Genomic DNA, 12806 nt, shown 5'->3' with positions numbered 1-12806 from the left:
CATATCCTCCCCTCACAGAGGGGCAGCCCCCTGGCCATCTCCCATGGTGACCCGCGGGTGGTGTAAAGTTTAAATGGGTCAAACAGGCTCAAAATTCCCCACCTCAAATGTTTCCTTCTCCTTTTCAGACCTAGAGAATAGAGATTCTTCTCTGCAGGCACCTGTAACAACAGCTGTGAGGTGAGATGGGGCACAAACAGCCCTGGGAGAAGAGGGCTGCCTTCCCCAAGCAAGGAGATGCTGCTGTATGCTAGATTACATCCCAGCCACAGGTGCACACACTGCCCCAGCTGCTGAACAGCGTTTTCTGCTTACAGAGAAGGCACAGGGAAGCCAGGGAAGCTGCCAGCACTGTGCAGGCAGTGTAAATGTGAAGGCCCTTTAAATATCAAAATAATGCTGAACAGGGAATCTGAAAGAAGCAGTGCAGACTTAAACACTACAAGAGCTGCTGCACACTCCCTCAGGGCAGGAGGCAGAGAGACCCACCCAGCCAAGCACCTATGGATGCAGCAAAGCAGCTGCAGCCCCATGTGCAGAGCACAGACCCCTTTCTATTGTTTTCACCCAGCATCAACAGCACTTTGGGCTCTGTCCCACCCTTACCCTCGTTACTCTCCTACTCGCCTCCCTCTTATCCTCCCCCTCACTGCCTCACTGCATCTGAAATGAGGCCCCAGGTGCTCCCATCTCAGAACTGGCCTTATCTCTATGAGCAGTGAAGACTGATAATGCTTGGCTCTGTAACTGCAGCCTTCAGCTGCATTATCCTCATCATGGACAAAAGTTTTAGAAAGGATCTGGCAGCTCAGTTAGCAGCTATTGCAGAGTCCAGGCAGATGAAGTCCTCAGACTTGACAAACCCAGTAAAAGCTTTCAAGAGGCACATTGCTGGCCCCAGGGAGATCCCTGCAGAACCAGAGCTCCTCATCCAGGAAATGGTGGGCACTGGTGCTTTTCATAGACTGTGGCCACCTTACTCCTTTTTAATCATGAGTGAATAATATACTCTTTCCTACTCATGTTCTTAGGAACCACCTCTGTATCTTTAGCATTTCCAGACATAATTTAATCCATATCAAACTTCAGAATGAAAAATTTTACCCGAAGTCCTAAAATTCTATAAAATCTGACCTACTAAAACGTCATTTTCCAATTGGCAAATCCCATTTTTGCCTAACCCTCAGCAGCATCACCTACGTAATAGATAGAACTGCTCCCAGTTTAGCTTGTCAAAGAATTACAGGGTTTTCCGCTTTTATTTTTTGGTAAGATTTTAAAACTAAAAGTCTGGAGAAAAGGAAATATCAAAAATGTCTTCTTGCAGGCAAATATGAATATGATAATGTCCCAGTTCACTGAACAAAATAAACTTCAACATTTCTACTTTTCAGGGATTTTACCATAATGCTTTCCATTAAAAAAAAAAAAAAAAAAAAAAAAAAGTGGGCACTCAAAATGTATTTTACACTAAAATTGTTTTTCCAATGATAGTGTGCTTCCCTACCAGAGGAAAAACCTCTGTTTGGTTTCTCTCCATTCCCTACCACTACAAAACTCTTTAATCCTGAACCAATCTTGCCTTCCATCAGAACATGCAGAAATTCCAACACCACCACTCACCACCTGCGCTCAATGAGTTTACTGGGGACTCTTTCTGCAGCCCCGTAGACACAGCAAACTGGGAACAACTGGGAGCATCAATACCCCAGACCAAAGGTGGGAAAATGGTCTTTTCTTCATCACCTGAGTTAAGATTTGATCTTAACAAATCTTAACAAAGCAAACCCCTTCTAATAGCAGCATGTTTATTAAAGAACAAAGGCTGAATAGGTTCTCTACTGCAAATCTTCCTGGGTAGAGCAGTTTAGCCCTACCCCTACAAATTATTCTTCTGTGTAGTTCTGCAATGCAGGCATGGTGACGTGTTCTCATCACATCATCCTCCCCAGCCATAAAAATAATTCTACCACAATTCTGAGCTGATTTCACCAGGAGATACAGCACGGGATGTTAGAAACAAGGTATCTGTGCCATACAAACACCACTGACAATTTCAGTAACTAGGCAAATTAAGCTAAAATATCTATATCTCTTGATGCTATAGCTCTTCACTTCTTCAGTGAAGAGGAATCAGATCAGATCAGTGATCAGTTATCAGTGTTTCCAAGTCAGATCGGTGTTTCCAAATTATTGAGGTTAAACATTGACTTTTGAGGAACACCAATTATGGTTTGATCTTTGAAGCTTTAGCTCACTTCTAGTTGGGATTTAAAAGAACAAACAAAATTCTCAGTTATAATGCTGCTTATAGCAAGGAGACAGAAAGGGAAAACATTTAGCCTCAATGCCCTGGAAATGCAAAACCAAAAGTAAAAAGTATCCACAAAGGGTTAAGCTAAAAGACCAAGCAGCTGCTGAGTTCTCTGGAAAAAAAAAAATCAAATGGTCAGTAAAACCTATTTCCTCCACACTAATAGAATTACAGAAATTATCATCAGACCATGTGTCTGGGGACAAAGTGAATGATGCTCTGAGAGATAGGACTAACAGGATAAACAAGCTCAGTGCCAAGAACTGAACCCAGTCTGGTGCTCTTTCTCCCACTGCTAGCTCTTATCACAGCACCAAATGGGGTCATTGCTTATCCTTCCTTAAGGGCAGACAGTGAAGCACCTATTGGTGCAGCCCCTGTCCCACAGGGCCTCCTTCTCATCGGTTCTAAAAATTGAGGTAGAATCCCATATTGTTCTCTGCCCCCTTCCTCCTTTTACACAGATGTGTGCAATAACCACTGCACAAGCCTTGCATTACCCAATCATTCCAGATGGAGAGGGCAGTACAAAAGGTGACATGTAAGTTAACAAGGAAGCTGATGGGCACCTGGGAAATCATGATTTTATGATTGAACTTCAAACAGCTCCTTCTTTCTAGTGTCCTTTCCCATGAGCAATAAGGTTTTGTGGGATCAAGTTGGGATCCTGTGCTTGTATTCCCCTTCTCAAATTTCACCTTTCTAATCTACAAAATAAAAATGGTCCAAAGACAGTTATTCTCAAGGGTTTGGTCAAGTCTGATTTCCATTCAAAGCCCTCAGATTCTTGCTAGATCCCAGCTGCTATGTTTACCACTCTGGGCTCAGATCCCACCAGTTGTACATACCTTTAATCACTCCTTGAGAATAGCACATCCTTTTACATGGTCAAACGCCCAGCATATGCTCTTGCAAGATAGACACAAGCAGGAAAAAACCCTCAACAGCATAATTGGAAATGAGGTCCTATGATCTCAGTTCACTGCTAAATCAGGCATCCCTAATGTTGATATTAATTTCAGAACAACTCAATTACAAGATTTGTATTAATTAAACTTCCCCTAGCAGATTGGCATGAGCTTCTGATAGATAAGGATCCTGCATAGCAGCTGGCTGGAAAAATCTTCAGTGTTGTCAGATTACCAAGCTCATTTATGCACCATTTTAAGGATCTCGCCCACTATCTGTGCCAGAAGACTGCTTTTTGCCTACAATAACATCTGGTTTTCCTGCACTTTATTTGCCGTTCCCAAAGCTCTGACAGCCTGGGTAGCTTGGAAGGGGGCAGCACAGCAAAGCTAATGGGAGCTCAGTGCGCAGAGCTGCGCTCAGGGTCCTGCCGGCTGCTGCTCGCAGGCATCTCATGCATCGGGGGAGCAGAGCCCTCCCTGCTCCCTGTGCTCCCACAGTCCTGGCAGTGAGGCTCATCCTCAACAGCCTCTGTCCACAGGCACTCATTCATAACACAATGGAGAGCCCGAACACTCTCCTTCTAACTGCTGCTCTTTGCTTTCTCTGTCAAGGTGAGTGATCCTTAATTTGTTATTCTTTGATGGCGAAGGGAGGGTTGAAAAGGGGAGCAGGCGATGGTTTTTGTGCAAATTAATTTTAAGAAGTGCAGACGCGCTCTCCAACCCAAGGGGCAAATGTGCAGAATTGTGGTAAGCTTTTTCTGTTACATAGCTTGTTGTTCAGTGGGGGGGGGGGTGGGGTGGGGGGGGTGTATGTTAAGTTTATCCTTACAAAGTAGTTAAGTATCCAGATTAAAGACGCCAAACAGGACACATAAAGCCATTTTAACATGAAGGAAAAGCACCTCACACATTAGCGTGTGGTTTCACATATTGCAGAGAAGACAAGAAAGTGACAACATTAAAGAGCTTTAAGTATGTGCTGCAAACAGTACATCTCTCTGCAGATATGGAAAGCACAAAATAGTTAAACAAAAAAAGCCCCACATTAATGCACTTCTCTAGAAACAGTGGATGCTAGATTTAGTTAGAGTGCTGGTACCGTGTAAAAAGGCTGGCAGTTTGGAATTTACTATAATAGTTGTTAAGATCTAGATTTAAAATGATTTACCTAAAAGATTGGGGGATATTTATTCCAGGAAATCTCAATCTAAGAGATAGAAGATATCAAGAAATAATATGGGCAAGACTGGCACTTAAAAAGTATTCATTTCTTAGCTAGCAAGTTGGCTTGAATGATTTCACTAATCTGAAAACAAAATTGCACTCCAAGTGAACAAGGGAAAGCACAAGGGGTTAAAATCAAACAAACAAAAGCAAACGCAAACAAAAGACCTTTTAGCTGAATAGTTTCACATGAGGGGAACCCTTGTCTTAGGGAGAGGTGAGGTCTCTCTAAGACAAGGGTTCAAAAGTAACACCTTTGTGTAGTCTGTCACCTGCAGATAATTCTACCTCCCCTCCTTCTCTACTAAAAAACTGGCAGAAAATAAACATGTCCTTGCAAATATTCATATTTCGTATATATCCATATTTTTGTTTCAAAGGAGCTGTAGAATATGTCCAACAGACTTCAGTTTGTGCCTTTGCCAAATTTGCATAGTGCTATACATTAATGACAAAACACTTTTTCTGGTGTTTCAATTGGAATGCATGAGCATGTGTTGTCCAGAAGAGAGTTTAAGAGATAGACCTCTAAAAATAAAAGGTCACTGGCTTCTAATAGTGTCAGGATGGTTATCGCCTAGAGAGCTTGATAGTAAAATGGCAGAGTAAAATATAGGCTCTCACACTTCATCCTGGAACAGGTCCAGTACCTTGTTGTTTAAGAATTTCAGTTTGAGGCTTTTTTGTTGGCTACAGGGTACAATGAACTGCATTTATGAGTGGCAAAAGGACAATGGGAATCTATTATAAATAAAAACTACTTAGAATAATAAAGGAGTAATTAGCATATTTGAGTGTGCTGTGTCTTTAAATGTAACAATTAATAAAATTTTAATCCTTATTTTAAAATATATTTTAAGAAGTAGGCTGTTATCTTCACTGTAATCACGCAGTCATGACTCAGGCTAGAAAGCAAACTTATCGTTTCCTGGGACTCCTACTACTGAGAGGCGTTCTTACCCCTTACCAGAGGCCTGGTTTGTTGGCTACACTTTCCCTTTCCTCTGCTCCTTTGCTAGGTCTGGGGGATTGGGACTGTGAGGGGAAAGGGTTTTTGCACCCCCAGTTCCTCAGGAATTCCCCGAAACTATTTCTTTAACTCGTTTGCGGACGTTTGTTATTAAACCCGGGTCGTAGCATTACCTTTCACCGCTGTGCTGCTCGCAGCCCAAGCGAATGGCCCCAGGGCACACTGGTGCCCGCCCGGAGGGGCTGGGGCTCTGCCCGGCGCCCGGGGGTGCTGAGCAGCCCGGGCGGTACCGGGACAGCCCAGCCCTGCCCCGCTCGGGCCGGCCCGGAGCTCACCGCCGGCCCTCCACAGGCTGCGGCGGCTCCGAGGCCGAGCACCGCCTCTACGCGGCCCTCTTCAAGAGCTACAACCAGTTCGTACGGCCCGTCAAGAACGTCTCGGACCCCGTCATCATCCAGTTCGAGGTGTCCATGTCGCAGCTGGTGAAGGTGGTGAGTACCGGCCCGCCGGGCAATGTGGCAGGGCCGACGCTTCTCCCGACACGCCTCTCTTTTCCAGGACGAAGTCAACCAGATAATGGAAACCAACTTGTGGCTGAAGCACGTAAGTAGCGCTCAGTGACAGCCCAGAGGGCACCGGCTCACTGCCACCCCGGCCCGGGAGTGTTCCCCGCTCCGCCGGGGCGACCCGGGGGCCACAACAGCCGCACCGCCCAGCGAGGCGTCTGTGCTTGCGGGGGCGGCGCCAGGCTCGGATCCCGCGGAGCACAGACCTAGCCCAGGAAAGCAGCCCTGGACAGGATGCCGGGAAAGCATCCTTGGCCAGCATTCCGGGGCAGGATGCCGGGAGACCATCCTTAGGCAGCATCCCGGGGCAGGATGCCGGGAGACCATCCTTGGCCAGCATCCCGGGGCAGGATGCCGGGAGACCATCCTTGGCCAGCATCCCGGGGCAGGATGCCGGGAGACCATCCTTGGCCAGCATCCCGGGGCAGGATGCCGGGAGACCATCCTTAGGCAGCATCCCGGGGCAGGATGCCGGGAGACCATCCTTGGCCAGCATCCCGGGGCAGGATGCCGGGAGACCATCCTTGGCCAGCATCCCGGGGCAGGATGCCGGGAGACCATCCTTGGCCAGCATCCCGGGGCAGGATGCCGGGAGACCATCCTTGGCCAGCATCCCGGGGAGCAGACCCGGCTCCCGCCCTGCGCCGGCGGCGCCGCCTGAGCCCTTCCCCGGGGCGCTGCTGCCCCCCAGCGGCCGCCGCGCCGCCCGGCAGGCGGGCACAGAAGAGGAGGGAAGGGACGGGACGGGACGGGAGGAGAGCAAGGCTGCTGCACTTGCTGCAGTCGCTAAATACAAGATTTTTGCTCCGGAGACTTCCAAATCGTTGCCTTGGCAGCCATCAACGCAAAGGAAGCACCTCGGCTCGGAGGTCCCACACAGCGCCACTTGGTGCTGGTTAGCTCCCATAAAGTGACAACAAACGAAAAATGTGTACTTCATGTTAAAAACTATTTTAAAAAATGCAGTTACTCACTGTTGCAGTCAGCTTAGTAACCAACTTAGTTCCCACCTTCAGCTTGATATTCAAGTTCGTTAAAATGGGGTTTAACAAGCACTAGTGACAAGGGCCTGAGCCATTACATGCTGGAGGTCTCACTGACCCAAGGTGCCTCAATTGATGCTCACAGCTTGCACCACCAGCCTCCAGGAAGTCGTTTTCATTGTCCTAGAGATACCTGCTTTTTTAAAATCAAAGTTATTATTACAATCCTACACTCTCTAAAAAGAGAGTGTCTTATTCCTTCTTTCAGCTTGTTCCAGCTACTGAGTAGGCATTCCTGGGACAGCCACATATATTTAAGTCATATATGTACATAATGTCTAGATATCTAGGCCCTCCTACAATCTGCATATGAACAAACACCACATATGTGTGTTTGTTAAAAGAAACATGTAAACACTGCAGTATCCAAAATAAATCAACCCAGGAAATGATACGACAGCACTTGGTTCAGATCTAGTCCACTGAGTTTCAGTTTCTTCACAAACCTAACATAGATTTATTCTTACCATAATTAGATCTGGAATGATTACAAGCTTCGGTGGAATCCAGCAGACTATGGAGGTGCTGAATTCATCCGAGTTCCATCTGGCCAGATCTGGAAGCCAGATATTGTTTTATATAACAAGTAAGGCACTTGCATATTTAACTTCTTAATTCAGGGAGAGAGGGGTGATGTTACCAGCTCTTAAAAAATCAGCAGCAAATTCACAGAATGCACTGAAAAGCTGCTTTTCAATGCACCTGTGTCCTGCATCCCCCATTGCTGTTCTCACCTTCATGCCAGCCATGTCAGCATCACTGGGCAGCAGCCAGCTCTAACCTGGAGCTGCAAGTGAGCAGGCCAAAGTGAACTTGGCTTTTCCCCTTCATGAGCCCCTGTGAGTCACAACTTTAAAAGGATTGCAAATTCTAGCTTTTTAGCAGTCAAATTCACACCTTTGACCAAAAAAAGACACAGATAAAGTTTACTTTAGATGTCAATTTCTGCAACTGTAAAGAGCCAAACCATAAGTAAATGGAACTGTAAGAACTCAATTCTCATAGAAATGGACTCAGCTACCCAGATCCAAAACTCAGATCTATGGATCAACAGTGATGACACAGCTTTTCTAACTGGGGCTTTAAAATTTCAATTACCCTTTAATTTTACTTTTTCATATATTCAACTGGATCATATAAGTTAGCAAAGTGGGACTTAACCTCTTACCAAATACACTCCTTATGCAAAGATACAGCCAACCTTAATCCCTCCTTCCATAGTTACTAACTACCTGCACTGTCCATGGAAGAGGTGGAAATACCAGCAATATTCTTATCATCCCATGAGTTCTGATGTGCTTGGTCAATCTAGAATAGAATAGAATAAAATAATTCAGTTGGAAGGGCCCTACAGGACTCATCTTGTCAGACTGCCATTTGCAATCTGTTATTTGCCATTTTGAATACTGATTGCATCAAGCCATGCTATTTAATCAGGAAGAATATTTGCTTTCAAATCCTCCCTGGTGAGTTTATAGAGCTGTTTGTTTCAGTTTAACCATTGAAATTTATAATGGTCACCAAGTCAGTCTTGCATGAGCAATTCAGCTCCAAGTAAACAAGTAATGGCTGACTTCCCCAAAACAGATTAAAGAGTTCATGTATATGATCTGAATGTATTAAACTACCTGGAGTAGATAATTCTAATTTTTGCTATTTTTACTTGCTTTACAGTGCAGTTGGGGATTTCCAGGTTGATGACAAGACGAAGGCCCTTTTAAAATACACGGGTGATGTGACCTGGATACCTCCAGCTATTTTTAAAAGTTCATGTAAAATAGATGTAACCTACTTCCCATTTGATTATCAGAACTGCACAATGAAGTTTGGTTCCTGGTCTTACGACAAAGCCAAAATTGACTTAGTTCTAATTGGCTCTACAATGAACCTCAAAGATTACTGGGAGAGCGGAGAATGGGCTATAATTAAAGCTCCTGGGTATAAACATGACATCAAATACAACTGTTGTGAAGAGATATATCCAGACATCACATATTCTCTTTACATCAGGCGTTTACCTTTATTTTACACTATCAATATGATTATTCCCTGTCTGCTGATTTCTTTTCTGACTGTATTAGTTTTCTACTTGCCCTCAGATTGTGGTGAGAAGGTGACACTCTGCATATCAGTGCTTCTCTCTTTGACAGTGTTCCTTCTTGTTATCACAGAAACCATACCTTCTACTTCCCTGGTAATTCCCCTTATTGGGGAATACCTCCTTTTCACCATGATATTTGTAACTCTATCCATTGTCATTACAGTATTTGTTCTAAATGTGCACTACAGAACACCCAAGACACACACAATGCCCGTGTGGGTGAAAACCATTTTCTTGAACTTACTTCCCCGGATCATGTTCATGACAAGGCCTGCCAGTGATGAAGAGAATAATCAGAAGCCAAAACCATTATTCACTTCTGAGTTTTCAAACTTAAATTGCATCAATGGTTCTGAAACCAAATCCTGCAAAGATGGCTTTGCTTGTCAAGATATGGCATGCAGCTGCTGTCAGTATCAGCGCACGAAGTTCTCAGATTTCAGCGGCAATCTCACTAGAAGTTCAAGCTCTGAGTCTGTAGATCCTATGCTTTCATTTTCAGTTCTGTCACCAGAAATGAGAGATGCTATTGAAAGTGTGAAATACATTGCAGAAAATATGAAAATGCAGAATGAAGCAAAAGAGGTAAGAACATATTTTACTGTTACTCAAACTGCAGATACCTTTTGCCCTTAGTGTTCGGTAAGAAAAAGATCTCAAACAAACAGAAAAAAAGATAAAAGAGACCATTATTTTATACCAGTAAATTACACAAGCTGTATTACAAATATATGCAATTTTGAACTTATATAATTGAGAAGCAGCTTTGCTGCCCAATGATCTCTTTATTGACAATATATATATTGAGTGAGGCACTTTAAGGGGAACATACCAAAGCACCCATCCCGTGAGCATTGAAGTTAAGGATTTTCCAAGTTATAGTCTTAATAGTGGAATTTGCTGGCCCTATGGCCTTTAGAAAGTTACATTCTCCCTCCCACAGCTTACCATCAACAACAGAAATGCTAGAGTGAGTGTCCCTCACAGTGATGATGGTGCTCATTCTGTTGCTGCTGCAGAGTAAAGTGCTGTAGCTAAATGAGGCAACTTCTGCAAGATAGGGACCAGAATCCTTCATAAAGCTGCATCTTAATACAATAAGAAAAAAGGAGAAAAAAAATTAAAATGTTTTTTTTTTCTACTATATTCCTCAAACATACTATGAGCAGTAGCTCAGTTTTTTAATTGCCAAACTACAGCACTTCATTCTAACTTCACGTTGTTTATATTTAAATCAGAACTCGATTTAGATTTAGTTGATACAGAAGATACAGGATTGCTTTGAGTTTTTAAGTTTCCCTTAATAAACAAGTTCTAAGCTGAAAAGAACTAATTTCAAAACCAATAAGTTCCTTTCTTATAATTCTTGAAGAAAAACAAAAAAATTGAATTGTAATCTCAAAAGTAACTAAAAATGATCACTGAGTTACTATTAATTTATAACAAAGAATACTTCATTGTCATTCTTGCTATAAAATTCACTGTAAAAAAAGAAAATTAGAAAAACCAGGTGATTTTTGAAACTTGGTTCCCTCTTTAGATAAAATTCATCTCTTTACAAAGATGAATTTTACTTCATGCATGAAAACAGTCAAATTTCAATGCTACATAATAAAGTACCAAATCATTATATACCAGTTAATCTTTGCTTTTTCCATACTACCTAAAGGCCAGTAGGAGCAATCTGTTTCAGTAACATTTTCTGGACAAACCTGTTCATCTAAGAATGTAAAGTTTTACACTTTCATTTTTGGAATAGAGAAGTTGTGTCTCCTCAAGTCCAGTTTCTTGGTGAACAACCTTTTGGATTTGAAGCAACAGCTTTTGGCTTTGCTCCAAAGAGCATACTCAAATAAAGCTTCTTCAAGATGAATTCATTTGTCAGTGAAAACAGATGTCTAAGTTGTGTATTTATAAGGATATCTAGATAGAGAAAAAAACTGTGCTTCTTGTATGAAATAGTATTATTGCTAATGCAACTTACTCACCTAATAAACATGACAACTTGGTATTCTTTTTTTTCCTTTTCAGATTCAGGATGATTGGAAATATGTTGCCATGGTAATTGATCGTATTTTTCTATGGGTTTTCATCCTGGTATGTATTCTAGGAACAGCAGGATTATTTTTACAACCTCTGATGGCTGGAGATGAAATGTAAAAATGAAATAAAATGTTGTGAAATCAAATAAAACTGCCAATCAACTCTGCATCCCTCTTCCAGCATCTCATGTCTCTTCCATGTAGTAGAACAAGGATCTCTCTTGGCTTCAACTTCACTTGACCAAGGCAGCTTTCTTCAAAATGCAGAAAAAGGAATTATTTGGACCTTTATGACAACTAATCTCAAAGTAATACAAGCTATGCTTTACAGCTACTTCCTGCAATAACTGAAGAAGACAGAGACAGTTTGTTAAACTTCATAGGAATTATTTAGGAAGGGGTTAAGAAAGAAATGGAAAATTACATGAGTGTTTGGAAAAGTCAGGATAACTTTGGGCTACTAGTTTTGTTTTGTAGTCCGGTCCCAAGGTTCTTCAGGGCATGCCAGGATCTTCTGGAAGGAGTTCATAGTGAGTCCCATTAACACCATCACACGGACAGAAGGTGGGAAGCACAAGTACCAAACGGCTGGAGTGCAGACATTGCCACCTGCTGCACAAACTAACCCACACAATGGCAAGAAAGGACTGAGGAGGGGTTTATTAAAAAAGGAAAACAAATAGGTAAATAATAGATGATGCTAATAAAGCAGCCATTAAGTAAATTCTGTGTATCCCTAGACTGCAATGTATATGAAGGCTGTCAGGAAAAAAACCTACTCAAACCTAATGATGTTTAGAATTGTGTACAAGTAAAACACACAATAAGACAGACTGCAAGTGATGCAAAGGATCAAAATACTCGGACAGAATAGTTTGGATACAGAGGCATACAGAGGCATCCTGCTGTAGTGAAGTGTTTTATGCCAAGGTAAGGCAGGTAGACAAAAATCATCCTGTAAAGTGTGCTAAAATTGTTGCTTAGGCATATATATCTTCTCTTCTTTTTTTTTTTTTTTTTAATCTGTATCGGTAGATTATTTAAGAGCATGAATAAAGAATGCAACAAAACCATGTAATCAGATAATATTTTTAAAAATACAAACTTCTCTCTGTACCAAACAAAAAACTTTGTGGAAATACAGTGTATCAAGTGATATAACATTTATGAAAATAAAGAGAATCAAACTGTTGAAAACTGTGCCTTTTTTTTTTTTTTTTTATTTTGAGCGAGTGACAAAGATCTATATGAGGTAGTATTACCTACAGTTCAATACATTCAGCAGTAAGTTACAGAAGTAAAAGTCCATGCTTCTGAGTATATTAACATCTTTTTGTTTCAGACACACTTGATAAGCAGAAGACCCCAAGGATTCCAGTGTCAGCTGTGTTATCTGAATCTTTCATGATCAGACTAGAAGTCACTAAAAGAAATTCACGCATTTGCAAAAACTGAGTTACTATAATAAAGAGAGTGACTCCACTGGACAATGTGCTGCCCATCATGATGTAACTGGGAAGCCTGGAGACATAATTTAACAAGGGAAAAGAGATGAAAAGAGAGTTAAAAAAATAAAATATATATCTAATCTACAGTTGTGGTCACTTTGCTTTCTCTACAGGTAAGAGTTTC

The 12806-nt window shown here is 42.3% G+C and overlaps 1 protein-coding gene across 2 annotated transcripts; it reads left to right on the top strand.

Moving 5' to 3' along the window:
* The first annotated feature begins 3455 nt into the window (after nt 1–3455).
* CHRNA3 (cholinergic receptor nicotinic alpha 3 subunit) lies at nt 3456–12371 on the top strand. Of its 2 annotated transcripts, XM_012569079.5 has the most exons (6): nt 3456–3837; nt 5774–5913; nt 5981–6025; nt 7508–7617; nt 8706–9717; nt 11164–12371. In XM_012569079.5, the coding sequence occupies exons 1-6, from the start codon at nt 3678–3680 to the stop codon at nt 11290–11292; spliced, it is 1596 nt and encodes a 531-aa protein (XP_012424533.3). In that variant the 5' UTR covers nt 3456–3677; the 3' UTR covers nt 11293–12371. The 2 variants fall into 2 exon arrangements, with proteins under 2 accessions (XP_012424533.3, XP_072790229.1); XM_072934128.1 differs by lacking the exon at nt 5774–5913 and having other exon boundaries at nt 3706–3837.
* Nucleotides 12372–12806: the final 435 nt, after the last annotated feature.

The sequence above is a fragment of the Taeniopygia guttata genome, chromosome 10 (assembly GCF_048771995.1).
Source record: "Taeniopygia guttata chromosome 10, bTaeGut7.mat, whole genome shotgun sequence".
Lineage (NCBI taxonomy): Eukaryota > Metazoa > Chordata > Aves > Passeriformes > Estrildidae > Taeniopygia > Taeniopygia guttata.
Note: the sequence above shows the minus strand (reverse complement) of the source record. Positions and strands in the feature narration are given on the sequence as shown.

Excerpts from the sequence above, each read along its gene's own strand:
- CHRNA3 (XM_012569079.5), top strand. The coding sequence starts at position 3,678 with ATGCATCGGGGGAGCAGAGCCCTCCCTGCTCCCTGTGCTCCCACAGTC. Across the intron at positions 6,026-7,507 it reads CCAACTTGTGGCTGAAGCAC|ATCTGGAATGATTACAAGCT; the intron begins GTAAGTAGCGCT and ends TACCATAATTAG. Across the intron at positions 9,718-11,163 it reads TGCAGAATGAAGCAAAAGAG|ATTCAGGATGATTGGAAATA; the intron begins GTAAGAACATAT and ends TTTCCTTTTCAG.